At 38.8% G+C, this 27,530-nt stretch overlaps 1 protein-coding gene across 5 annotated transcripts in view; it reads right to left on the bottom strand.

Moving 5' to 3' along the window:
* Positions 1 to 27,530, bottom strand: part of NECTIN3 (nectin cell adhesion molecule 3) — a 133,388-nt gene that overhangs the window by 86,357 nt on the left and 19,501 nt on the right. For all 5 annotated transcript variants that reach the window (XM_043893130.1, XM_043893132.1, XM_043893134.1 and 2 more), the window contains exon 2: positions 6,063 to 6,404. In XM_043893130.1, coding sequence (XP_043749065.1) covers positions 6,063 to 6,404 — 342 coding nt within the window. The remainder of the gene's footprint in view (positions 1 to 6,062; positions 6,405 to 27,530) is intronic.

Raw genomic sequence — 27,530 nt, 5'->3', positions numbered from 1 at the left:
TTGATGAGAAGTTTTTAATTCAAATGTATAAAATTCATCAGTTTTTTATATACAGGCACACCTCACTTCATTGTGCTTCACAGATACTGCATTATTCACAAACTAAAGGCTTCTGGTAACCCTGTATTGAGCAAATCTATTAGCATCATTTTTCCAACAGCATTTGCTCACTTCCTATCTTTGTCACATTTTGGTAATGCTCACAATATTTCAAGCTTTTTCATTATTATTATATTTGTTATGATGATCTGCAATCTCGGATGCTACTACTGTAAAAAGATTAAAACTGGCTGAAGACTCAGATGATGGTAAGTATTTTTTAGCAATACAATGAGTTTTTAGCTAAATTATATACATTGCTAAGACAATGCTATTGCACGCTTAACAGACTACAGTGTAGTATAAACATAATCTTTATTAACACTGTGAAGCCAAAAAATTCATGTGACTGTTTTACTGTGATATTTACAATTACTATGTGAAATAAATACACACACACACATATACATATTATATATACATATACATTATATACATACATAAACATTACACACACACACACACACACACACACACACATATGGGCTTTGCTGGTGTTTCAGATGGTAAAGAATCTGCCTGCAGTGAAGACCTGGGTTCAGTCTCTGGATGGAGAAGGGAATTCTCCAGGTTTCTTGCCTGGAGAACCCCATGGACAGAGGAGCCTGGCAGGCTACTGAGTCCACGGGGGCATAGAGATGGACACGACTTGACAGTTTCCTGTTCTCTGCAGAAATTCAATAATTTATTGAATTTCTTATCCCTTCAAATGGTAAGCACTGCTGTTTAATAGCCTAGGTCAGATAATTCCAACATCTTACACAGGTCTATTTCTCTTCTTGTTTGCACTGGCTGCTTCTGGGGTCTTCTTTACTTGTATGCCTGGTCATTCAAGCAGATGCTTGAATTTGAATAATTAAGGTAGAAATAATTTGAGGCTTAGAATACAGTACCTTTCTTCCAGAAAAGATCTTTCTTTTCTTCTGCTAAGCTAGCTTCTAGGAACACTATCCAGCCCAGGACCTCAATTTCAGATTACTCAAGTGATATTAACCAGGCCTCAAAGTCTGTAATAAGGCTGGTTTACTGTGGGTGAACCACTCTTCTGAAAATGTTAAGTTGCTGGGTACCAGGAGAATATAAGAAAGGTTACTAGACATCCCATCTCGAGCAGACTTACATTTAGATATTTGTCTCTCTCACTTCTCAAGGATCTCAAAATCTTAGCTCATCATCTTAGGTATCTCTACTGAATTGCTGAATGTCCCCAAGGTTGAATACAGATTTCAGCTTTCAGAGCTAGGTTCATTTCTATGTTTCTACTTTTTCTTAGATTTTAGTGTGTATTCCTTACTATGTTGTTATTTCTTTGAAGTTCTCAATGGTTTTTAATATTTCACCTGTCCATCCCCCAACCATGGCAGAGTCGGTGTGAATAACCTGTGCCGTCAATAGAGGTTTTTATCCTTGAGGAAATTTAAAAAATATTTTAAAGTTAATTTTAAATTATATTATTTCTGTTTCTTCTGAAGGGAATCAAACCCCTGGGTGTAGACCACACTGGCTTTCTAAAGTTACTTTTCTCATATTCCCCAGCGTTTAGCTAACTTCTCTGCACTTCGTCCCGAGAGGTTTTGCTGCTGCTCCCTCTCCTACCCAGGGCCCTCTACACTCTGATCTGGAGGAATACGGCGTTTTCCCAGCCCTGTATTAACACCAGGATTGTGAAGACCACTTCTTTCTGTTGGTTCTTTCCCCCACCTCCAAAGTGTCTTCCACGTGTACACAGTAAGTTCTAAACCAAAGACTTCAGAGGGCCCTTCTGTAGGTCTCTAAAGCACACATTCTTTCTCTCAGATACTCCCTTCTTTCTTTCTGCTCCACAAATTCTAAACATCTGTCCAATCCATCTCTTAAGAGCTGTGCCTGATTCTTAGGGACCCCATGGACTGCAGCCTACCAGGCTCCTCCGTCCACGAGAAGAGTACTGGAGTGGTGTGACATTACCTTCTTTGATATACTAATATAGTCATTATCATATACTTCACTTCTTGCTCTTTATTTTTGTTTCCAGTGTCTATATAAATGTAATCATGGCATTCCTACAATTTTGTGGCTCATTTTATCTTCAAGCAGGAATACTTCTCTTAACTACAATTTTAACAACTATATAATATCTCATACATCAAGAAGAAGCCATCAATTATACAACAACTCTTCTGCTATGGGACATTTGTTGTTCAATTTTCCCAAAAGGGTTTTGCTACATTACAGTCCCTTAATTCAGCTGTCTCTCACTACCACTCCTCTGAGACTCTTATGTCACTGTCTCTGCCTAATCTACACACTCAATGCTTTTGTCTATTTTCTATGACTGACTTGGTAGAAATCTGATAATTAGTGCAGTTCTTCCCAATCAGTTTCAAAAGAATTAAGTTCTAATGCCTTCAGGTATCTGCTCTAAGTGATGAGTTAACTTCTGGGGCATGCATTTAGAATGGCAGCAGCTATGTGCCCACCATGCACGCCAGGCCGCTCCGGTCGTGTCCGACTGTGACCCCATGGACTGCAGCCCACCGGGCTCCTCTGTCCACGGGATTCTTCAGGCAGGAGCGCTGGAGTGGGCTGCCATGCCCTCCTCCACGGGATCTTTCTAACCCGGGAACTGAGCCTGCATCTCTCGTGTCTGCGGCACTGGCAGGTGGACCCTTCACTGCGAGGGCCGCCTGAGAAGCTGCATGTGCCAGCCACAGGGGCACTGGGAAAACGGGCCACCGACATCACTTCTGCCGGGCTCGATTCTCACTGTGGGGAAATGTGCCGGAGCAATCTCACAAACTTTATCTTCTCTTGATATAAATAATATTACTCTAACAGTTTTTTTTGCAAAGCTATGTTTTTGAACTGTTCATCTCTATTTCTTCTAATCCCTGCCCTAATAAAAACTTCAGTTACTTTCTGTATGCCTCTTAAAAACTTTTATCTGATAAACACTACTACCTGAATGATCCCTAATTATATTCACTTTTGATACAAAATTTGGTGTCACTTGTCTATGTATCCTCCAACTCAGTAAGCCAAAGGTTGAATTCATCATCTCATCCTCCCAATCCCCAACATGATTTTCATTCAGACATGCCAATTTAAATTAACGGCAACATAATTTACTCAACCACTAAGGCTCAAAACCTGTTACTTGTTCAAACCTTCCTGGTTTCTTATATACAGTCAGTTACAAAGTTCTGTTAGTTTTTCCTTCCCAATAGCTCCCTTCTTCACTTAAGTGGCATAAATTAGAAAATTAACTTCAAGCTTTCATGGCCTCCTATCTGAGGAATTATGACTTCAGGACTCTTCATTTTAATCCATCAAAAACACCTGACTGATCTTCCTAAATCAGAACTTTCATCACATTACTTACAAATAAAGTCTATGAGTTAGACATCCCTCTAAGGAAGGTGAGAAGATGGTCAAAGTAGTGTTTTTCAAACTTTACCTACTGTGCATAAAAATTACTTGGGATCTTGCTATAATAGATTTATCATTCAACAAGTCTGGAGAGGATCTGAATTCTGTATTTCTAACAATCTCCCAAGTGATACCACTGCTGCTGGCTCACGAACCACACTTTAAACAACAAGAATCTGGTACTTCCCTGGCAGTACAGTGGTTAGAGCTATGCACTTTTCACTAAAGGCATGGGTTCAATTCCTGGTCAGAGAACTAAGATTCCATATGTCACGTGGTACAGTCAAAAATAATAAAAAATAAGCAGAAAGAACTTGAGAATAAGAGAAGTGAGAAACGCTCAGTCTGCATTTCAAGTAATAGAGGCTCAAATTCCCAATCTCGATATACCAGTTACTTTAAAGTGGTCCTGCTCTTCATTTCTAGCCTTTAATTCTTGACTTTATATAAATCCTTTGAACAATCAACAGATTATTCAGTGGTCCCTCAGAGGACACTTGGCAATGCTGGGAGACATTCTAACTTATCGCAACGTCTAAGGAACTGCTCCTAGTATCTAGCGAGTAGATGGCATGAAGGCTGCCGAACAGTCCATAATGGACAGGACAGTCTACCCCAGCAAAAATTTCCAGCCTAAGACTTCAACAATGCCATGGTGAAGAAACTCTGCCCTGATATATGTTGTTTTCTGCTTCCTTGCATTGGCTCACTTATTCCCCTCCGTATGTTTCTTTCCTTTCTGCCTACTAAAACCTATCACCATTCAAGGACTAGGACATTTCCAAGCTGGAGTTAACCTAGCTACCCGCACACCGACCTCAGGAACGCCTGGCGCGCTACTGCCGCACCGGGCTCTCGCAGCCCCGTGACACACAGTCACACTCTAAAGGGCACAGCTGCCGCCCACCACAGGTTCACAGCGAGAAAGGCGCACAGCAAGTGCTAACCGGGCTGCTGCAACCGGGACAAGCTCACGATACAACGGCGAAAGAGCGAACTAAAATCCCCACCAAGCAGCAGAGGGCTAGACATGTTTAAGATGGCTACCAAAAGGACGTGGCGTGACGAGTAACGGTTAAACAGAAGACACGGAGGGAGAGACAGACAGAAGGGGAAAGGTGGCGATCTCTTGAGAAGAGAGGCGTAACAAACAATACGTATAAAAACGTAGGCGTTAACATACCACAAATAGTTCATTATGATTATAAAATTTAGGCTGTTGGGAGAAGTAGAGCAAGGAACGGGACAGATGAAAGTAGAGCGGCAGACAGGTAAAATCATGACTGGTCTTACACTATAAACAATCCTGAGTTTTAAACCACTAAATGTTTATTAATTTAGGAAGGATTACTAAAATTTAAAGCAAAAAATCTTATTCTCTTGAGTTCTCTCTCCTACAATTTTTTTTTCTTGACACTTATTTTTTTTTTTTTAATTTTTACCCCAATGGCTTGCACTTGATTTTTTAGATATCAATACCTTGTTTTCCAATCAAAACAGTTCTCAAAAGTATCAATTTTGTGAACCTAAGTTATATTTTCTCCACAGCCCTTAGGACAGGGTCTTAAACACAAAGTCTTCAAATATTTAATTTTATTTCTGTTTTTAAATAGTTTTTCTCAACATGAAAAAATATATAACAAATTTGGACAAAATTTCTTCCCTGAACTTCAGGGATCCTGAAATCATACCATTAAATATTAGAGGCTGTGTAACTGTTTGGTTCTCCTGAAGCAGACAGTGAGATGAGTGAGGAGTGCAGAAAGTCTATAAAGGGTCAGCATCCTGGAGAAGAGAGAGGAGGACTGACCAGGGAAAGCCACCAGTGACCTGACAGAAGCCCTGACAGGCAGACAGCTGGATTCGGGGCAAAGACCCGCCATTAAAGGGGCTCCACTCTGGGGGGAAATGGCTAAGGTTGCTACTAGTCCTTGGTCCTCAAACTAGTAGTCTATGAGTGCTCACCAGCTGTTCCAGATTGGTTTACCTTTCACTGCAGGTGGCTATTTTAATGCTAATAAGCTCTCTCTAAAGTTCAACATAATTTTAATAGTTATCAGATAGTAAAAGGCAGAAGATCCTTCAATGGAAGCAACAGCCCATGATTCAAATAGCTACGCAAATCCACAACAGCAGAAATAAAAATCTGATTTGAAAAACAAACATAAGACATCAATGGCTCTAAGACCACAGTCATTTAAAAAAATGGAAAAGCTTATTTAAAGATGGTAATTTGTTGAAGTTTGAGGGGAAATAAAATAAACATCAAAGAATATTAGCACTTAGTATTATAAATAAAAAAACAATCTTTCATGAACAAAGTAAAATAGCTATGAACTACACAGCATTATACAGACAGGTAGATATGGACAAGATTTTGTTTAAACAGAGTCTAGAATCATAGAGTTTTATGACAGAAATTGAAAAATCATATTTGAATTCTTTCATTTTAAATCTACATTTATATGTAATTTTCAATCAGTTTAAGTTTTTGAAAATATTTTTACTATAATCCTCATCACTACCACCAAAATACACAAGTCAAGTACACATACCTAATACAGTTACAGTTGTAGAGGACTCAGCATTTCCAAGTGGGAATGTAACAGCTTTGCATATGTACTTTCCAGAATCAGAGAATCCTATGTTATGTAGAGTAATCGTTGCATCATTAATTGAATAGTTTTTAAACAAGACTCTTCCCTGATATTCTCCTTGAACAGAGAATCCATGTTGAGGATGATGAACTGCAACAGTCTGTGAACTTTTGCCATGTATCTTCTCCCATGAAATCTGTGTTATAGTTTCATTTACTTCAATTAAGCACTTCAACGAAACATTCTTTCCCCACACTGCTGTGACGTGTGGCTCCACAATAATTGGTCCAGCTAAGGCACCTAAGGAAAAAAGAAAAGCATAGTTCTTAAAAATGAACCTAAGTTATGCTAATATATGATCAAATCCCCTCCCTCCCTGTTTCCTACACACACACAGACACTGATGACTGAGCAAACAGGAAGAACTGAAAGGAGTTAGATGTTTTCAGGCCCAAAGCATGATTCTTAAATGAATCAAATAATCACCAACATGTGTTGCAGTGGATAAATCACTACACCGGGCCAACAGTAAGCTTAAAAGGAGGTCCTTCCCCCGTCAAGCCACTAGGTAAGGTCCCAGCCCCAGCTGACTCCCTGACTGTGGCCTAGTGAAAGACTCTGAAACAAAGAACTCAGCTGAGTCATGCCTGGATTCCTGACCCAAAGAAACTGACATATAATAAAAGTATGCTGTTTTAAAACTACCAAACTTTAGAATATTTTGTTACTCAGTAACAGATAACCAAATCCTAAAGTATCTTCCTTCAGAGGGTTTCTCTACCAAAAATCTGTATAGAACACATTGGTAAAGACAGATCAACTGCCAGAAAACATAAGTCAAAAAAACACATATAAACGTGAAATCAAAATTTTCTATCTCATAGATGAAGAAAACATACAAATGAAAGTTAAAATAAAATCATCAAACTTCACCCTTATGATACTGATTCCTTCCTAAAAGCAATGGGCCAAATACAAATCATTTTACGGAACATAGGACTAATACTCATTAATATTAAATTCAAGCAAGACACTCTTCACTAACAAGTATATTAGAACATATATAGCAAATACATGGGGTGTATCATTTAAAAGATGATTAAGAAAAACGTTTAAACATGTTCAAACAGCTCTAAACAACAATAAAAACTTAATACAATATTATTTCCATGAACTTTTGCATGAAGAAAAAAAAAACCCTAAATGAATACATTAAATAGATAAGAGAGTTAACTTTCCTATCCAAGAGATGACTGAGGATATTACAGGAAAGGACTGAAAATCCACACTGATCATACTTGACACCTATGGAAGAAAAGTTGTCTTTCTTTTAACCACTCCACCAAAAAAAAATCAAGTCCAAAAAATGTACTTTCAACCATATGATAACTACAAAGCTTTTAAAATTTAATGTAATTAGTATAAAACATGAAAGCATTCAAATGTACTTTAGCAAGCTATCATAAGCCTAATACTAAACCTGAAGATACACAAATGAAAAAGCAATTTATAAATATTAAACATTTCATATAATATTATGAAATAATACATAGCTCTGTATTTAAAGAAAAAGACATAATGACTAAGCAGGATATTCAAAATGTAAGGATTTTTTAGACTATTCATCACAATGAAAGGTCGCATGGCTTTCTCATTGGAAGCCAAAAGGAAATTTAAGAGAAAGTAACATTCATTATCTGGATTTTTAAAAAGTAACAATTGAAAAAAGAATTCTTAATAACACATTCTTCTAAATCAATGGACATCACAATGCTAAAATTAATGGGGGGGGCACGTTATTAAGGAACGATGAAGACAAGATGGTACACTTTCATCATCATTCAACTTACAATGGAAATTCTCATGCAGTGAAACAAGAAAAGGAAACAGGGATGAATAAAAAAAGAACATAGGAAATTATCTCGAAAATCTATTACTAGATAAACTGAAGAAGGCCAAGGAAACCACTATTAGAACAAATAACATGGCTGCTTGTAAAGAATGCAAACTGTATACAAAATGTATATTCAACATGTCATAATATGTGATAATCTTTACAAATTTACTGTAGAAAAAAACAGTATTCATAAAATATTAATACTTAAACTACTTAAATAATGTTGTAAAGAACCTGCAGACCTGAGCAACGGACTGCATGACTGGAAGACGTGTCACCTTCATGAGAAGCAAAGTGTAACGCTGCACAGATGGCAAATCTCCCCACATCAGCACAGACTCAGTGCAACTGCAGTGAGAACCACGGCGCGCACACACGCACACACACACGTGCGCACGCACGCACACAACCGCACACACACATGCACACACACACAACCGCACAGTAAGGGGGCTGATACTAGAGTGACAGTAATACAAAGCTCAGGGTCTTAAAGCAACTCAGAGTATGTAAACAGATCATCATATATGATGGCACATGGTATGTAACATGTTCTACGAGTGTAAATAATGAATTAGTGAAGACACACTGAAAGGACAGTAGCTAAATATTTGGAAACAGAGATCCCTGCTTTACACTAAACACACATACACACACAGATCCAGATGGACTGGAGATCTAAATGCAAAAAAATCAGTCACATATGCCATATATACTGACAATGATTTTTTATATGTTCTGGAAGATAAACATTAGTTACTGTAAGGAGTGAAATGACTAAAGATTAAAGAAAGAACTTTTAGTTGTCACTTTGCGTTCTTTGATGTCAGAATCACTTACAGTAAGTAATGCTCATAATAAAAGCAAACAAACAGCCTCCCCCTCCTCAGGTAAGACAGAGAAGGCACAGGATGAAGCAGAGTTACGGGCCGAACGTCTGTGCCCCTCCACACTGTGTATACTGAACACTAGTGACAATGACATTTACCTGAGGGCCGGCCCACATGCTGGCATTACTGTCCTCATTTAAAAAAAGGAAGAGGGAACAGAGCTCTTGCTGCCTCTCCACCCTGACAAAGCAAGAAGGTGGCTGTCTGCAAGGCAGGGAAGAGTCCTCAACAGGAAATGATCTGTTTACACCTTGATCCTGGATTTATCAAACTCTAGAACTTTGAGAAATAAATTCAGATACTTAAGTCAACCAGTCTATAGTGTTTTTTATAGCAGTTTCACCTGACGAAGACATCAAAATAAACTGGAAAGGATGGCGCTAATGATACCTCCTTACAACCTTAAGAATAATGGCTTATGGGGTAGCAATGTTCACACCAGACAGAACAGAATTTAAAACAAAATCTACACCAAAAGACAAATAGGATATCATATAATAATAAAAGGGTCAATCCAAGAAACAGACATAACATTTGTAAACATACATGCACTTAATAGAAATCTCTTCAAGAAAATTAGAAATACCAAGGGAACATTTCATGCAAAGATGGGCTCAATAAAGGACAGGAATGGTATGGACCTAACAGAAGCAGAAGATATTAAGAAGAGATGGCAAGAATACACAGAAGAACTATACAAAAAAGATCTTCACAACCCAGATAATCATGATGGTGTGATCACTCACCTAGAGCCAGACATCCTGGAATGTGAAGTCAGGTGGGCCTTAGGAAGCATCACTACAAACAAAGCTAGTGGAGGTGATGGAATTCCAGTTGAGCTATTTCAAATCCTGAAAGATGATGCTGTGAAAGTGCTGCACTCAATATGCCAGCAAATTTGGAAAACTCAGCAGTGGCCACAGGCCTGGAAAAGGTCAGTTTTCATTCCAATCCCAAAGAAAGGCAATGCCAAAGAATGCTCAAACTACCATACAATTGCACTCATCTCACACACTAGTAAAGTAATGCTCAAAATTCTCCAAGCCAGGCTTCAGCAATACCTGAACCATGAACTCCCAGATGTTCAAGCTGGATTTAGAAAAGGCAGAGGAACCAGAGATCAAATTGCCAACATCCACTAGATCATCAAAAAAGCAAAAGAGTTCCAGAAAAACATCTATTTCTGTTTTACTGACTATACCAAAGCCTTTGACTGTGTGGTTCACAATAAACTGTGGAAAATCCTGAAACAGATGGGAATACCAGATCACTGACCTGCCTCTTGAGAAACCTATATACAGGTCAGGAAGCAACAATTAGAACTGGACATGGAACAACAGACTGGTTCCAAATAGGAAAAGGAGTACATCAAGGCTGTATTTTGTCACCCTGTTTATTTAACTTGTATGCAGAATACATCATGAGGAACACTGGGCTGGAAGAAGCACAAGCTGGAAGCAAGATTGCCAGGAGAAATATCAGTAACCTCAGATATGGATATGACACCACCCTTATGGCAGAAAGTGAAGAAGAACTAAAGAGCCTCTTGATGAAGTAAAAGAGGAGAGTGAAAACGCTGGCTTATAGCTCAACATTCAGAAAACTAAGATCATCGCATCTGGTCCCATCACTTCATGGCAAAGAGATGGGGAAACAGTGACAGACTTTTTGGGGGGAGGGCTCCAAAATGACTGCAGATGGTGATTACAGCCAAGAAATTAAAAGACACTTGCTCCTTGCAAAAAAAGTTATGACCAACCTAGACAGCATATTAAAAAGCAGAGACATTACTTTGTCCACTAAGGTCCGTCTAGTCAAGGGTATGGCTTTCCCAGTAGTCATGTATGGATGTGAGAGTTGGACTATAAAGAAAGCTGAGCGCCGAAGCATTGATGCTTTTGAACTGTGGTGTTGGAGAAGACTCTTGAGAGTCCCTTGGACTGCAAGGAGATCCAGCCAGTCCATCCTAGAGGTGATCAGTCCTGGGTGTTCATTGGAGGGACTGATGCTGAAGCTGAAACTCCAATACTTTGGCCCCCTGATGTGGAGAACTGACTCATTTGAAAAGACCCTGATGCTGGGAAAGATTGGGGGCAGGAGGAGATGGGGATGACAGAGGATGAGATGGTTGGATGGCATCATCGACTCAATGGACATGGGTTTGGGTTGACTCCGGGAATTGGTGATGGACAGGGAGGCCTGGCATGCTGCGGTTCATGGGGTCGCAAAGAGCCAGACACGACTGAGTGACTGAACTGAACTGAACAGACAAGTACCGAAATATATAAAGCAAAATAATAATAGACATAAAGGAAAGAATTGACAACAATACAGCAATAGTAGAGGACTATAATGCTCTACTTATATCCGTGGATAAGTCATCCAGACAGAAAACCAGTAAGGAAACAGTGGTCTTAAATGACAGACAAGATGGACTTAATAATTATCTACAGAACAGATATTTCATCCAAAGCAGCAAAATAACACATTCTTTTAAAATGCACATGGGACTTTCTGCAGAACAGGTCATATGCTAGGCCACAAAAATATCTCAATAAATTCAACACATTGAAATTATATCAAGCATCCTTTCTGACCACAATGGTATGAAACCAGAAATTATGGGAATAAAAATGAAAAAATACAAACATGTGGACACTAAATATGTTATTAAAAACAAAACAAAAAAATGCATCTATGAAGAAATGAAAGAAGAAATTTAAAAAAAGAAAACCTTGAGACAAATGAAAATAGAAACACAACTTTCCCAAATCTATGTGACACAATAAAAGCAGTTTCAAGAGGGAAGTTTATAGATATATAAGCCTACCTCAAGAAACAAGAAAAATCACAAACAACCTAACTTTCCACCTCAAGGAATTAAAAAAGAACAAAGCCCAAAGGTAGTAGGAGGGAAATCATAAAAATCAGAGCAGAAATAAGTTAAATAGAGAGCCCCTCTCCCCCAAAAAACCCACTAATAGAAAGGATCAATGAAACCAAGAGCTGGGTTTTAGAAGAGATAAACAAAATTTATAAACCTTTAGCCACAATCTTCAAGAATAAAAGAGGGCCCAAATAAAGTTAGAAATGAAAAAGTAGTTCATTTCACCACCATCACAGAAGTACAACAAGCAAATCACAATGCTAGTTATATGCCAACAAATCGAAACCCTCTCTGAAATGGATAAATTCCTAGCTACTATAATCTACTAAGACTGAAGCAGGAACACATAAATAGAAAATCTGTACAGACTAATTCAGCTCAATTCAGTCGCTCACTTATGTCCGACTCTGCGGCCCCAGGAACTGCAGCATGCCAGGCTTCCCTGTCCATCACCAAACTCCTGAAGCTTGCTCAAACTCATGTCCACTGAGTCCACTATTACTAGTAATGAAATTGAATCAGTAATCCAAAACCTCCAAGAAAACAGAAGTCCAGGGCCAGACAGCTTCACAGGGAAATTCTACCAAACATTTAAAGAAGAGTCAATATCTATCCTTCTTAAACTATTCCAAAAAGTTGAAGAGCAGAGAACATCCTGAAACTCATTCTGCAAGGTCAGTTTTCCCTTGATACCAAAGTCAGAAAGAGACACTACAAAAAAAAGAAAGAAAACTGCAGGCCAGTATCTCTCATAAACATAGATGCAAACATTCCCAAACAAAATAAATACCAAGGAATAAACCTACCTAGGGAGACAAAAGAGCTATAAACAGAAAACTGTAAGATATTGATGAAAGAAATAAAAAATGACATAAACAGATGGAGAGATATTCCATGTTTATGGGTTGGAAGAATCAATATTGCTAAGTAAGTCAGAAAGAGAAAAACACACTGTATATTAATACATATACATATGGAATCCAGAAAGATGGTACTGATGAACCTATCTGCAGGGAAGTAACTGAAATGCAGACATAAAGAACAGACTTAGGGACGCAGGGTGGGGGGAGGAAGGAGACAGTGGGACAAATGAAGAGAATAACACGGAAACATACAGTACCCCATGTAAAACAGACTGCCAATGAGAATTCGCTGTATGGTTCAGGGAACTCAAACTGGGACTCTGTAACAACCTAGAGGGAGGGGATGTGGAGGGAGGCGGGAGGGAGATTCATGAGGGAGGGGACCTATGTATACCTATGACTGACTCATGTTGATATATGGCAGAAACCAACACAACATGTAAAGCAATTATCCTTCAATTAAAAGTAAATACATTTTAAAAATATATTAGCAAACAATTCAACAATACACAGAAAGGATCACATTATCATGATCAAGAAGTTCTCCACAATGGAAAGATGGTCCAATATCTGCACATCAATCAATGTGATATACCACATTAACAAAACAAAGGATAAAAAGCACACAGTCGTCTCAATAGACACAAAAAATAGCATTTGAAAGAATTTAACATTTACAATAAACTCTCGACAAATTTGGTACAGAGGAAACTATCTCAATATAATAAAGGACATTTATAACAAATCCCAGTAATCATGTACAGGTGAGAAAGGTGGACCATAAAGAAGGCTGAGTGACAAAGAAATGATGCTTTTGACCTGTGGTGTTAGAGAAGCCTCCTGAGAGTTCTTTGGACTGCAAGGAAATCAAACCAGTCAATCCTAAAGGAAATCAACCCTGAATATTCATTGGAAGGATTCATGCTGAAGTAGAAGCTCCAACACTTTGGCCATTTGATGCAAAGAGCCAACTCATTAGAAAAAGACCCTGATGCTGGGAAAGACTCAGGGCAGGAGGAGAAGGGGGTGACAGAGGACATAATGGTTGGATGGCATCACCAACTCGATGAACATGAGTTTGAGCAAGCTCCAGGAGATGGTGAAGCCTGGAGCATGATGGAGGGAAGCCTGGCATGCTGCAGTCCATGGGGTTGCAAAAAGTCAGACACAACTGACTGAATACGACAATGACAAATCCACAGCTAATATTATACTCAACGGTGAAAAGCTAAAAAGCTTTTCCTTTAAGATCAGATAAAACAAGCATGCCCACTCTTGCCACTTCTGTTTAACAAAACAATGAAAGTCCCAGACACAGCAAACAAGAAATAAAGGCATTTCAATTGGAAGGGAATAAGTTAAAACTGTCATTGTAGATGACATGCTACTACTAAAGTCTTCACCAAAAAAAAAAAAAGAAAAGAAAAGAGAGAGAGAAGTAATATGTAGATTCAGTGACATTACAGGCTACAAAATCAATATACAAAAGTGTGGATTTCAGACTTCCCAGCAGTCCAGTGGTTAAGACTCCAAGCTTCCACTGCAGGGTGCATGGGTTCAATTCCTGGTCAGGGAAATACGATCCCGCATGCCATATGCATGGCAAAACAAAACAAAACAAAACAAAACCTGGTAGATTTCTATAAACAGTGGCAAACCATCAGAAATAGAAATTAAGAAGACAATCCTATTTACACACAACTGCACCAAAAAGAGTACCTAGGAAAAAATTTAATGAAGGTGAAAGACCTCTATGTTGAAAGCTATACTACACTGATAGAAGAAATTGAAAAACACACAAATAAATGGAAAGATATCGCATGTTCATGGATTGTCAAAATACACATACTACCCAAAGCAATCTACAGGCTCAAAGAAATTCCCATCAAAATTCCAGTGGCACACTTCATAGAACTAGAACAAATAACCTTAAAATTCATATGAAACCACAAAAGACCTCTAACACCCTAAGCAATCTTTAAAAAATCTGGAGGCATCACACTCCTTGACTTCAGACTATACTACAAAGCTACAATAATCAGAAAAGTATGGAACTGGTATAAAAAATAGACACATACTCAATGGAACAAAATAGAGTCCAGAAGCCAATCCATACATATACACTCAAGACAGATTAAAGACCTAAATGTAAGACCTGAAAACTTATAAGACTCCCATAAGAAAGCATAGGCAATACTCTTTGAAATTACTCTCAGCAATATTTTTTTTGGATCTGTCTCCTCAGGGAAGGGAAACAAAAGCAAAAATAAACAAATGGACCAAATCAAACTTAAAAGCTTTTTCATAGTGAAAGAAATCATCAACAACATGAAAAGACAACTTATTGAATGGAGAAAGATATTTGTAAATGATATGTCCAATAAGGGATTATTATCCAAACTATACAAAGAACTAATGGAACTCAATATCAAAAGACTAAACAACCCAATTTAAAAAATGTGCAGAAGACCTGGATACGCAGTATTCCAAAGAAGAAACAGATGGCCAAGAGGCACGTGAAAAGATACTCAACATCATTATTATCAAATGCAAACACAAACCACAAGGAGGTATCACCTCACAGCTGTCAGAATGGCTATTGTCCAAAAGACAAAAAAATAACAAGCATTGGTGAGAATGTGCAGAAAAAGGAACCCTTATGCACAGCTGAAGGAAAGGTAAATTAGTAGTCACTATAGAAAACAATATGGAGGTTCCTCAAAATGTTAAAAACAGAGTTACCATGTGATCTAGCAATTACACTCCTGGGTGTTTATCTGAAAAAAAAACAAGAATGCCAATTTGAAAAGATATATGCATGCCAATATTCAAGTAGTACTAATTTACAATAGCCAAAATAAAGAAACAACCCCTAAAAGATGTATTACAAACATACACACACACACACATACACACGCACACACACACACGCACATAATTTTACTCAGTTATTAAAAAAATAATAATAAAACTCTGCATTTGTGACAAAATAGATGGATGGACCTGGAGGTTATTCTGCTTAGTGAAATAAGACAGAGAAAGACAAACACTATATGTTTGTCCTTACATATGAAGCCTAAAAAATAAAACAGACTCACAAAGAACAGATGAGTGGCTGCCAGGTAGGAGAGCGGGGAGGGGAGAGGTATGCTGAAGAGCACGGCGGGTGGAGGGGTTTAAGAGGCACAAACTACCAGCCACACAGTAAATAAGCTACAAGGATAAAATGTGTGACATAGGAAATATAATCAATATTGAATAATAACTTTGTATAGAGTATATCTTATAAAAATATCAAATCACTATGGTGTATACCTAAACTAATAAGTCACCCTATACTTCAATTTTTAACAGAAAATTTTTCAAAAAAAGAAAGAACCATGGCTTAATGGGGCATCACTACTAAAGAGAATAATACTTGGAAGATAGGAAAAAGAAAAAGTGGATCCAGTAAATCAAAAATACATTTAAAATATTTTACAATATTTAAATGGGGAAAATTACTCTCCACATAACAAAGACAGAAAAACCACCAAGGAAAAAGTTTACAGATTTCACCACCACCACCACCAACAAAACACCTCTCTAATAACCAAAGAGCTTGAGCAGATATTGACCAAAAACTACAAATGGCGATTTTTAATGAGCCAATTTTACTTGTAAACAAACATTAATGTGACTGCCAGGTTTTTCTTTTTCACTTTGTTTAATTTCTAGGAACTTACAAGTGATTTTTACTGTCTACTTTTCCTACAGAAACATTCAGAGGATTTTTTGCTTTCTGCAAAAGTAAATTCTGGTATAAATTTTTATTTATTTCAACCCTTAAATCTTTACACAAGACTTTATATTACCCTGTAAGTAATGATGATTTGGCTCTCCCTTAGATCCCATGAGCTTCTAAGGACACATCTTGTTTGTGTTTCAGTTATCCAAAGTTATAGTTCTTGTTGCTTGCAAACAAAAATGTCTAATAAATTTCCACACCTAGATTAAACTCAAAAGTTAAAAGCCACTTCTGGAGAAGATTTTCCCCATGGAATCTTAAAGCCATGGAGAAACAGATTTTCCATTGTGGTTCTTAGACCAAGGTCAATATTAGAATGCTCATTACTTAAGACCTCCCAAACATGGAGCCTACTTCTTCCTTCCACCTTCCCATCTGCAGCTGTGTGTAACTAGAGAGCAGAAGAGTACTGGGGAAGCAACTGTTTATTACTAAAGATCTAAATTAATTGAAGTATGTTCCTCATTAGTGGTTACGTAAAGTCTACAATACAGAGGCTAAGAACAGCAAAGAATTGAATCTATCCTATCTGGCAAGACCCTAACTTTGTCATATCCTGGCTACTGCACACTCTAGAGGCCAAGGCAAGGCATGATAAGATATGATGTTGTTTCTGCTCTGTATATCTATTTGATACACACCAAATAAAAAGTTCTATAATTAATTAACTAAACTTGTTATCTTTTCAAAGATGAAGAGGATTGCTTTTCCCCTACATGTGGCTTCCATGAAAACACTTCAACTAAGAAAAAAACAACTCTTTGGAATTTTCATGTGTATTTGAATACTCATGTGTATTTGAATTCAGTGAGAATTCAAAGTGCCCCTAGGGTACAAGTAATTAGGAAATATATATATATGAACAATAAGCTTCTGACAGGAAGAAAATATAATAACACACATAAGTTATATCGATTTTTTAAAAACAAAAAGACTTGAGATTTATAATAGAGATCACATTAAAGTGACTGAAATGGAAGTATGAATGAAGTGGCAACTATCCAAGAAATGAACCAAAAAGTAAAAGTCATCACAAATCTATCTTTAAAACTATCCTTTTTGATATTTTAATATATCTTTTACCGCATCTCACTTTTCAACCTACAAAAAATGTCATGCATCTTGGATATTTTAGTTCTGGGATCTTCCAAATGTTAGATCTACAAAGTAAGTATAAGCAAATATAGAAATGAAACATTTATTGATTGTACTGTGTCCAACTATAAACAACATCTCTAAATATCTCTAAAGTATGGATTCTTTCAGACTTCTCAGAATTTAGAATCACTTTTTCAAAGCAACAACTGAAATAAGTACGTATTTTCAAGAGACTAGCAAAATCAGACCATCTAAGGTATCCTCCATCATTTCAGCACAGTTAACATTTGAGATGGGGACTTCCCTGGAGCTAAGGTTAAGCGGTTAGGGTTGGACCCCCGGTGGGAGAACTGAGATCACACAGGCCATGGGGCAGCGAAGCCTGTGGGTCACAGCTACGCAGACCACGCGCCCCAACTGCGAGAGAAGCCTGCACACTGCGGCTGGAGAAGCCCACGCACCAAACCAAAGACCCCACGCGCCACAATCCAGACTCAAATAAGTAATTTTTAAAAAAGCATTTCAATAAATTAATATCACCAATACATTCAATAATTAGTCTGAATTAGTCTGTTTTAAACTGATAAGTGGTTTGACATGTTAACTTCAAAAATGTAATCAAAGTCTTTTTAACAATAGCCCCAAACACTCAGAAATAAGCACAGAATAGTAGAGCCAAGTGACTAACAATACGTGAGAACTGTATTATAAACTGGTAACTCAAACGCTATTAGAATGTGAAAAAATCTCTACCTTCGGGATCATAGGAGATCCTACACTCTAAGGAAAACCTGGATCACGTATCAGAAACGGCTGAGAGTTCAAGGCGTCAGTCAGCGCACCAGCGCGTGCCAAGTGTGCGCTGTTTGCAGACACTGTCGCTCTTCTAGGTGCTGGGAACAGAACCCAACAGGAAGACATCCCTGTCCTTACGGGGTCTGCAATCTAACTGGAAAGACATAATTAACAAGAAGATAAATAGACGCCAGAGAGTAAGAACTACGGAGGAAAATAGAGGAAGGTAAAAGGTGCAGTTGTTACTGCAGGGCAGCGCCCCAGCTCCTAATCAGAGTGACGAAAGGCCTTTTTAAAACGATATTGGAGCAAGGATTTGAAAGGGTGAAAGAGTCAGAAAAAGGGACTCTGCAGTGTCCCTACAGTGAAGCAGGAGAAAGAACGGCAGGAGGTGAGGCCACAGCAATAGCAGGGGACTATACAACTGTATGACTTGGCTTTTATTAGTCCTGATAAACTGAAAAACGACTAGACAAGTTTTTAGCAGAAACACGACATACTCTAATTTACCGTTAAAAGGGACTAAACTAAGGATCCCAGGTAAGACTACATTTTGTTAAGGACAGAGAAGATGGGGTTTGGAGCACCGTAACCAGAACGGTTCACTGATGCAATGGACATGAATTTGGGCAAACTTTGGGAGATGGGGAGGGATAGGGAGGCCTGGTGTGCTGCAGTCCATGGGGTTACAAAGAGTCGGACATGACTGGGTGGCTGGACAACAACAACAACCAAAGTGGCAGTGTTAAGTAGTAGCCAGATTCTGGATATATTGTATTTTGAAAGCAGAGCAAATGGGATTTTTTGGTGATGGAACCAAATATCGGGTCTAAGATAAACAGAGAAGCCAAAATTACTCCCAATTTATGGCCTGAATAAGTGAGATGATGGAGCTGGCCTTTTACCAAAGTGAGAACTAGCAAGTGTTTTTAAGGATTAGGCTGCAGAAGTGCAGCTTTTAATTTAAGTTTGTGATACCTATCTCACAACCAAACAGACAAGATTTATAATCAGCTGGATACATAAAAGTATGCTGTTCTGGAGAAACCGATGGACTGCAGATGTAAATTCAGAGTAATCAACCTATAAAATGTATATAAAGTCATGAGACTGGATGAAACCACTACAAAATATTAACACAAAGACTAAGCGCGCAAGATGCATTTGAATATTTAAAGGTATGGAAGTTGAACAGAACGCAAAAGAGAAGATGGCAAAAGCATGGCCAGGGAAGAAGGAAGAGGACCAAAAAGTATATCCTGCACAGTAAGTATAGCAAGTATACAGAAAGAGAGAGCGATCAATTACCCCAAATGCTGTGCAGGCCAAAAACGAGGACTAATAAATAACCAATGAATTTAGCAACTGTCTTACGAAAGGTGAGGATAAAATAAAAGCCTGATGGGACTACATTTGTAACACTGAATAGTATAGATACTTCTGAGTCTAGTCAAGAAAGAGTAACAAGATTTACCCTCAGGCTTGAAACAACCATAATGATTCCAGAGAGACAGTAAACATACCGGTGAACCTGATGATTAGCCTCAGCTTACCACTCACAGTGAATTCCAGGGCCACCCCTAGAGAGAGAGACCCTACACAGCCTACACAGTCAGGCAGTCTGTCTGAGTTCTACCCAACCTAACAGTGAAGATTCTAGCCAGTACAATCAGGCCAGAAAACAAAATAAAAAGTATCCGGATTAGGAAAGAGTAAAACTGTCTTTATTTGCAGAAAATACAATTTTCTATTTATAGAATATCTGATGAAATCTACTAAAAAGCTACTATAACAAGGGTGATTACCAAAGACAGTAATAGTACTTATATAGGATCTAAAATCAATACATAAAAATTAATTATATTTTTATGTATTAGCAATGAAAACTGGGAAAAAATTTTAAACATTTCAGTTTAGCATTTAAAAAAAAAGATATGCTAAAGAGAAATCTGACAAAAGCTGTAAAACACTGGTACAGTTAAAACTGCAAAATTGGGAAATTAAAGACCTAAATAAAAGGAAAGGCATACTTGTTCAGACGTTAGAAGATTCAATATTCTTAAAACATTAATTTCTCTAAATTGATCTACAGATTCAATACAATCCCAATCAAAAGCCAATATACCCTTTTATGAAAAACTAACAAGCTATTGCTAAAATTAATATAGAAATGCAAACATAAATTTTTATAACCCTGCCTTGGTAACTATTTTCTTAAGATATGTAATCAAAAGCACAATCAGTGGATTTCAAAATTTAAATTTTCTGCTCTTCAAAAGCGGAGAAGGCAATGGCACCCCACTCCAGTACTCTTGCCTGGAAAATCCCATGGATGGAGGAGCCTGGTGGGCTGCAGTCCATGGGGTCGCTAAGAGTCGGACACAACTGAAGGCACTTAGCAGCAGCTCTTCAAAAGACACTTCTTGAGACAAGTCACTTATTGGGAAAATGTCTTCTGCAAATCATATCTGATAAAGGATTTACAGCTGATAAAGAACTTGAATCCAAATATAAAAAGAATACTCAAAACCCTATAAACAGAAAACAAACAGGTCAATAAAAAATGGGCAAAAGATTAAAACAGACACATCACCAAACAGCACGTGAAAAGACGTCCAACATCATCAGGGAAACGCAGCTGAGGCCACAGTGAGGTATCACCACACACTAGAGTAGATGCAACAAAAAAGCTGACAAGACCAAGTGCTGGAGAGAACGTAGAAAAACAAACTCTCCTACACTGCTGGTTGGACTACAAAGTAGGACAACCTTATCGGACAGTTTGGCAGTTTCTTAAACATACAAGCACTGTAGCATCCACCGACTTCACTCTGCTATCTTTACTCAGTAGGAAAAAAGGCATGTATCAATACAAAGACTTATACACAAATGTTCACAGCAGCTTCATACTTAACAGTCATAAACTGGAAGCACCCCAAATGTCCAGCAACAGATGAATGAATAAAGAAATTGAAGAATACCTGTACAATGAAATACTACTCACCAATAAAAAGGAATATTCAAGTAGGAGAGAAGCTTCTTCAATGTGATAAAGAACATTTCTCTAAAAAACACAGCTAATACAAGAAGCTTCCAGTGAGAACTAGAAGCTTTCATGGTAAGATCAGGAACAAGTCAAGGATGTACCCTTTGCCGCACCTTTCCGACATCATACTGGTCTTCCCTGGTGGCTCGGATGGTTAAAAATCTGCCTGCAATGCAGAAGACCTGGGTTTCAACCGTGGGTCTGGAAGATCCCCTGAGGAAAGGAATGGCAACCCACTCAGGCATTCCTGCCTAGAGAATTCCATGGACAGAGAAGCCTGGGCTACAGTCCACGGGGTCCCAAAGAGTCAGACACAACTGAGTGACTAACACTTCAACATCACATGATGTAGTAAGAATAAGAAATAAATAATATACTGATTAGAAAGGAAGAAATAAAACATTGATGACAAATGACATGATCATCCATGTAGGAAATCAGAAAGAATCAACAAAAAACTCCTCAAACTAATAAAGCAATTACAGCAAAGTTGTAGGATACACCTGCTTTCCTAGATATTAGCAATGAACAAATAGAATTTGAAATGTAAAAACAATATTATTTATATCAGCACCCGCAAAGAAAATATTTAGGTATGAATCTAACAAAATATGTATAAGATCTATCTAGAGAAAACTAAATAAAAGTATTTATTCTATGTTTATGCGTAGGAAGAGTCAATATTGTCAAGATGTCATTTCTCATCTTGATCTGTGGATTCAACACAATCCTTGCTCCCAGCAAACTGCTTCAGGGATATTGACAAACTGATTCTAAAATATCTATGGAAAAACAAGACACAGGCTTAGTCAACAATACTGAAGAATCAAGTCAGAAGCCTGACACCACATGACTTCAAGACTGCCTACAAAGACAGGACGGTCCAGACAGTGACACTGGTGAAAGAACAGACGGACGGAACCAGCGGAGCCCAGAACAGGGTCATTTTACCAGGCCAAGTGACCTTTAAAGAAACAAAAGCAACGCAGTGAGGCAAACAGCCTTGTCAACAAGCGATCCTGGGACAACTGGACATCCACATGCAAAAATATAAGACACAGACTTCACACCCTTCACAAAGATTAACTCAAAATCGACCACAGGATTTTCCCTTGTGGTCCAGTGGTTAAGAATCTGCCCTCCGGGACAGGTGACTCAGGGTGCAATTCCTGGTAGGGGAACTCAGATCCAGCATGCCTTGCTGCTGCTGCTAAGTCGCTTCAGTCGTGTCCGACTCTGTGCGACCCCATGGACTGCAGCCCACCAGGCTCCTCTGTCCATGGGATTTCCCAGGCAAGAACACTGGAGTGGGTTGCCACTGCCTTCTCCCCCAGCATGCCTTAGAGCAAAATAAATTAAAATAAAAAAGCTCACTGGCGTTCTCAACAAGTTTTTACGAGTACAAAAATGTTCCAAGACCAAACAGTTTGAGAACCACTACTAGAAAAATGTATGATTTCAGACTAGTACCAAGAGCCACTTGTACTTACTAATCTTGAATTACAGTGACATCAATCAGTACTCAGCTGCCTAAGTGGATAAATGGAGATGGCAAAGAGTAAAAGCATTCACCTTGGTTCAGAGTTTCACCAGGCTAGCACAATCAGAAGAGAGATGAGCAAGCAACTGATATTCAGACAAATAAATGATTTCAATGGTAGACTATAGACTTTAGTCAAGAAGGAAATGACGATGAAAGGATTATAGAAACTAATGCAGTTAAAGAATTACTGTAATAAGTATTAAGAGAGGCAGAAAATGGGACAAAGTCAATCTCTTTGAGACTCAGTTTTCATATCTCATGAACACCTTACAGCTGCGTATTCCTGAAAAGTGTCAGCTTTTATATATGCCATGATTCTGATCCCACAACCCTATTCCCCACCCACTCCCAGAAAATGCATGTGGATGTTCAGTTGTTTCAGGATCACTTGTTGAAAAGACTCTCTTTGCTCCGTTACAATGCCTTTGTTTCTTTTAAAGATCAATTGACTGAGTTAAATGAATCTATACCTGGGCTCTCTGTGAGATACATAGGTAATTTTTTTGCATATGATAGGAAGATTAAAAGACTTACCACAAGTCATATAAATAAAGAGACAGTGCCTTTTGCAATAGTCCAGAGGATCAGAGAAAGCTTTGCAAAAGGTGGCATTTAAGCTGTTAGTGCTTCCCTGCTAGCTCAGCTGATTAAAGAATCCACTTGCAATGCAGGAGACCCCAGTTCAATTCCTGAGGCAGGAAGATCCGCTGGAGAAGGGATAGGCTACCCACTCCAATATTCCTGGGCTTCCCTTGTGGCTCAGCTGGTAAAGAATCCGCCTGCAATGCAGGAGACCTGGGTTTGATCCCTGGGTTGGGAAGATCCCCTGGAGAAGGGAAAGGCTACCTACTCCAGTGTTCCGGCCTGGAGAATTCCATGGACTATACAGTAGAGTCCATGGGGTTGCAAAGAGTCGGATACCACTGAGGGATTTTCACTTTACTGTAATTCCAACCATAAAACTTATAATCAACAGTAAACAATGTTCAACCAATGGTATTGTTTTTTAACAATACTGATGAATTTACTTCTGGTCCTTAAATTTACTTTAACCTAACTATAAGTGATACATAAAAACACTAATAATCTGAAAATCTCAAAGTTACTGTTCAAAGAAGCATCCCTAAGTAAGTATATGGAGCTTATGGTTGAGTACTGTAATACTTTGTGAATCAGAATCAAAGTTGTGAATGGTAACAGAATGGAATAAAAGAGAACTTTGGAGACTGAGTAACCCATATTCAAGAACACACAGATCTCTAAATTATTACCAGGGTGACCCTGAGTACTTCAAAACCTTGTTTTATCACCTATAAAACATGACCATTATCACATAATTAACAAGGTTTTAGTAACATTTTAAAGAAAAAATTAAATGGAACTTCCTTGGGGATCCAGCAGTTAAGACTCTAAGCTTCCAATGCAGGGCTCTGGCTCCATCCCTAGTCAGGAAGCCAAGGTCCAACACACTGCAACTAAGTCCATTCGCTGCAACTACTGAGCCCAGAGCCACAGAGGGAGAAACCCACGTGTTGCAACCAGGAGCCCGGGTGCTGCAAGGAAGACACAGCACAGCCGCAATAAACAAAAACCACGGAGCATGCAGTCAGTCAGTTCAGTCACTCAGTCGTGTCCGATTCTTTGCTGCCCCATGGACCACAGCACGCCAGGCCTCCCTGTCCATCACCAACTCCCAGAGTTTACTCAAACTCATGTCCATTGAGTTGGTGATGCCACCCAACCATCTCATCCTCTGTTGTCCCCTTCTCCTCCTGCCCTCAATCTTTCCCAGCATCAGGGTCTTTTCAAATGAGTCAGTTCCTCACATCAGGTGGCCAAAGTATTGGAGTTTCAGCTTCAGCATCAGTCCTTCCAATGAATATTCAGGACTGATTTCCTTTAGGATGGACTGGTTGGATCTCCCTGCAGTCCAAGGGACTCTGAAGAGTCTTCTCCAACACCACAGTTCAAAAGCACCAATTCTTCTACCCTCAGCTTTCCTTACAGTCTAACTCTCACATCCATACATGACTACTGGGAAAACCATAGCTTTGACTAGATGGACCTTTGTTGGCAAAGTAATGTCTCTGCTTCTTAATATGCTGTCTAGGTTGGTCACATCTTTCTCCCAAGGAGTAAGCATCTTTTAATTTCATGGCTGCAGTCACCATCTGCAGTGATTCTGGAGCCCAAAAAATAAAGTCTGACACTGTTTCCACTGTTTCCCCATCTATTTGCCATGAAGTGATGGGACCAGATGTCATGATCTTAGTTTTCTGAATGCTGAGTTTTCAGGCAACTTTTTCACTCTCCTCTTTCACTTTCATCAAGAGGCTCTTAAGTTCTTCTTCCCTTTTGGCCATAAGGGTGGTGTCATCTGCATATCTGAGGTTACTGATATTTCTCCCAGCAATCTTGATTCCAGCATGTGCTTCTTCCAGCCCAGCATTTCTCATGAGGTATTCTGCATATAAGTTAAATAAGCAGGGTGACAATATACAGCTTGATGTACTCCTTTTCCTATTTGGAACCAGTCTGCTGTTCCATGGTCCAGTTCTAACTGATGCTTCCTGACCTGCATACAGGTATCTCAAGAGGCAGGTCAGGTGGTCTGGTATTCCCATCTCTAGAAGAGTTTTCCACAGTTTGTTGTGATCCACTCAGTCAAAGGCATAGTCAATAAAGCCGAAGTAGATGTTTTTCTGGAACTCTCTTGCTTTTTCGATGATCCAATAGATACTAGCAACTTGATCTCTGGTTCCTCTGCCTTTTCTAAATCCAGCTTGAACATCTGGAAGTTCACAGTTCAGGTATTGCTGAAGCCTGGCTTGGTGAATTCTGAGCATCACTTTACTAGCGTGTGAGATGAGTGCAACTGTATGGCAGTTTGAGCATTCTTTGGCTTTCCCTTTCTTTGGGATTGGAATGAAAACTGATCTTTTCCAGTCCTGTGGCCACTGCTGAGTTTTCCAAATGTGCTGCCATATTGAGTGCGGCACTTTCACAGCATCATCTTCTAGGATTTGAAAGAGTTCAACTGGAATTCCATCACTAGCTTTGTTCGTAGTGATGCTTCCGAAGGTCCACTTGACTTAGCATTCTAGGATGTCTAGCTCTAGGTGAGTGATCACACCACTGTGATTATCTGGGTCATGAAGATCTTTTTTGTACAGTTCTTCGTGTATTCTTGCTACCTCTTCTTAACAACTTCTGCTTCAGTTAGGTCCAAACCATTTCTGTCCTTTATTGAGCCCATCTTTGCATGAAATGTGTTCCCTTGCTCTCTCTAATTTTCTTGAAGAGATCTCTAGTCTTTCCAATTCTATTGCTTTTCCACATTAGCTCACTTATTACAACCTAGACTTGTAATATCTAAGCCCTTGCCCCTGTGTTTTTCTTTTATAGCAGCCTTGCAAAATGTTAATTCTAAATCAGTTCAGCTGTACAAATTCTTTATGCTTATTTTTCAGCTACTAGTGGGACATGGGGAGAAAAAAAATCATATAACCACGCAAATTGGTGCCACTGTTAATCAGGCTTTACCTTCACGGAGCATGTACTAACTAAACCAAAGATGTTAGAAAACTGTCTAAGGTCCAACTGAACCTAAAGCCTGATTAACATGGCACCAATCTGCGTGGTTATATGATTTTTTTCTCCCCATGTCCCACTAGTAGCTGAGAAATAAGTATAAAGAATTTGTACAGCTGAACTGATTTAGAATTAACATTTTGCGAGGCTGCTATAAATGAAAAATACAGGGGCAAGGGCTTTGATATTACAAGTCTAGGTTGTAATAAGTGAAAAATTAAGTGAGCTAATATGGAAAAACTATGTATGGCACATGGTAAGAGCTCAAATATTTACTGCATTTCATTCACTCCACATCAAGTTCTAAGTATTATAAGGTGGGCTTCCCTGGTGGCTCAGACGGTGAAGAATCCGCCTGCAATGCAGGAGACCTGGGTTCCATCTCTGGGTTGGGAAGACCCCCTGGAGGAGGGCATGACAACCCACTCCAGCATTCTTGTCTAGAGAATCCCCAGGGACAGAAGAGCCTGGTGGGCTGCAGTCCGTGGGGTTGCAAAGAGTCGGACACGACTAAGCGACTAAGCACATTGTAACACAGAACATAACACAGCCTGAGACTTCCAAGAGCTGAGAATCTAGAAGAGAAAATAAGACATGCAAGGTAATGGATGTGGGGTAGAGTGATCATATAACTTGTTGCCTAAACCAAAAAACATCTTTTAGAGTGAAAAGATGTAGAGGAGTATTATTGTTGACTATGCCAGAAATACAGTTGTAAGCCTAGACATTCCAAGGCAAACTGGGTTATATCACCTTTATGAAAGTCACCGTAATTAAGGGTGAAAAAGAGACCTGGGAGAAGGAATGAGAGACGTGTGTAGAATGAGAAAAGTTGAAACATTTTCTTCAGCTAAGCCCAAACTAGTGATTACTAATTTTACTTGGTAATATGTGGAAAAGCAGTAGAACTGGAGCTAGATCTTATTTAGGCAAGGTAGAGTTTTTCTAAAGGTGAGTTTTTCCAAACAGAGAATGGGTACTATAGGAAGAAGGACGAAAGCAAAGAGATTCACAGAAACAGAAAATACA

Source organism: Cervus elaphus, chromosome 31 (assembly GCF_910594005.1).
Source record: "Cervus elaphus chromosome 31, mCerEla1.1, whole genome shotgun sequence".
NCBI lineage: Eukaryota > Metazoa > Chordata > Mammalia > Artiodactyla > Cervidae > Cervus > Cervus elaphus.
Note: the sequence above shows the minus strand (reverse complement) of the source record. Positions and strands in the feature narration are given on the sequence as shown.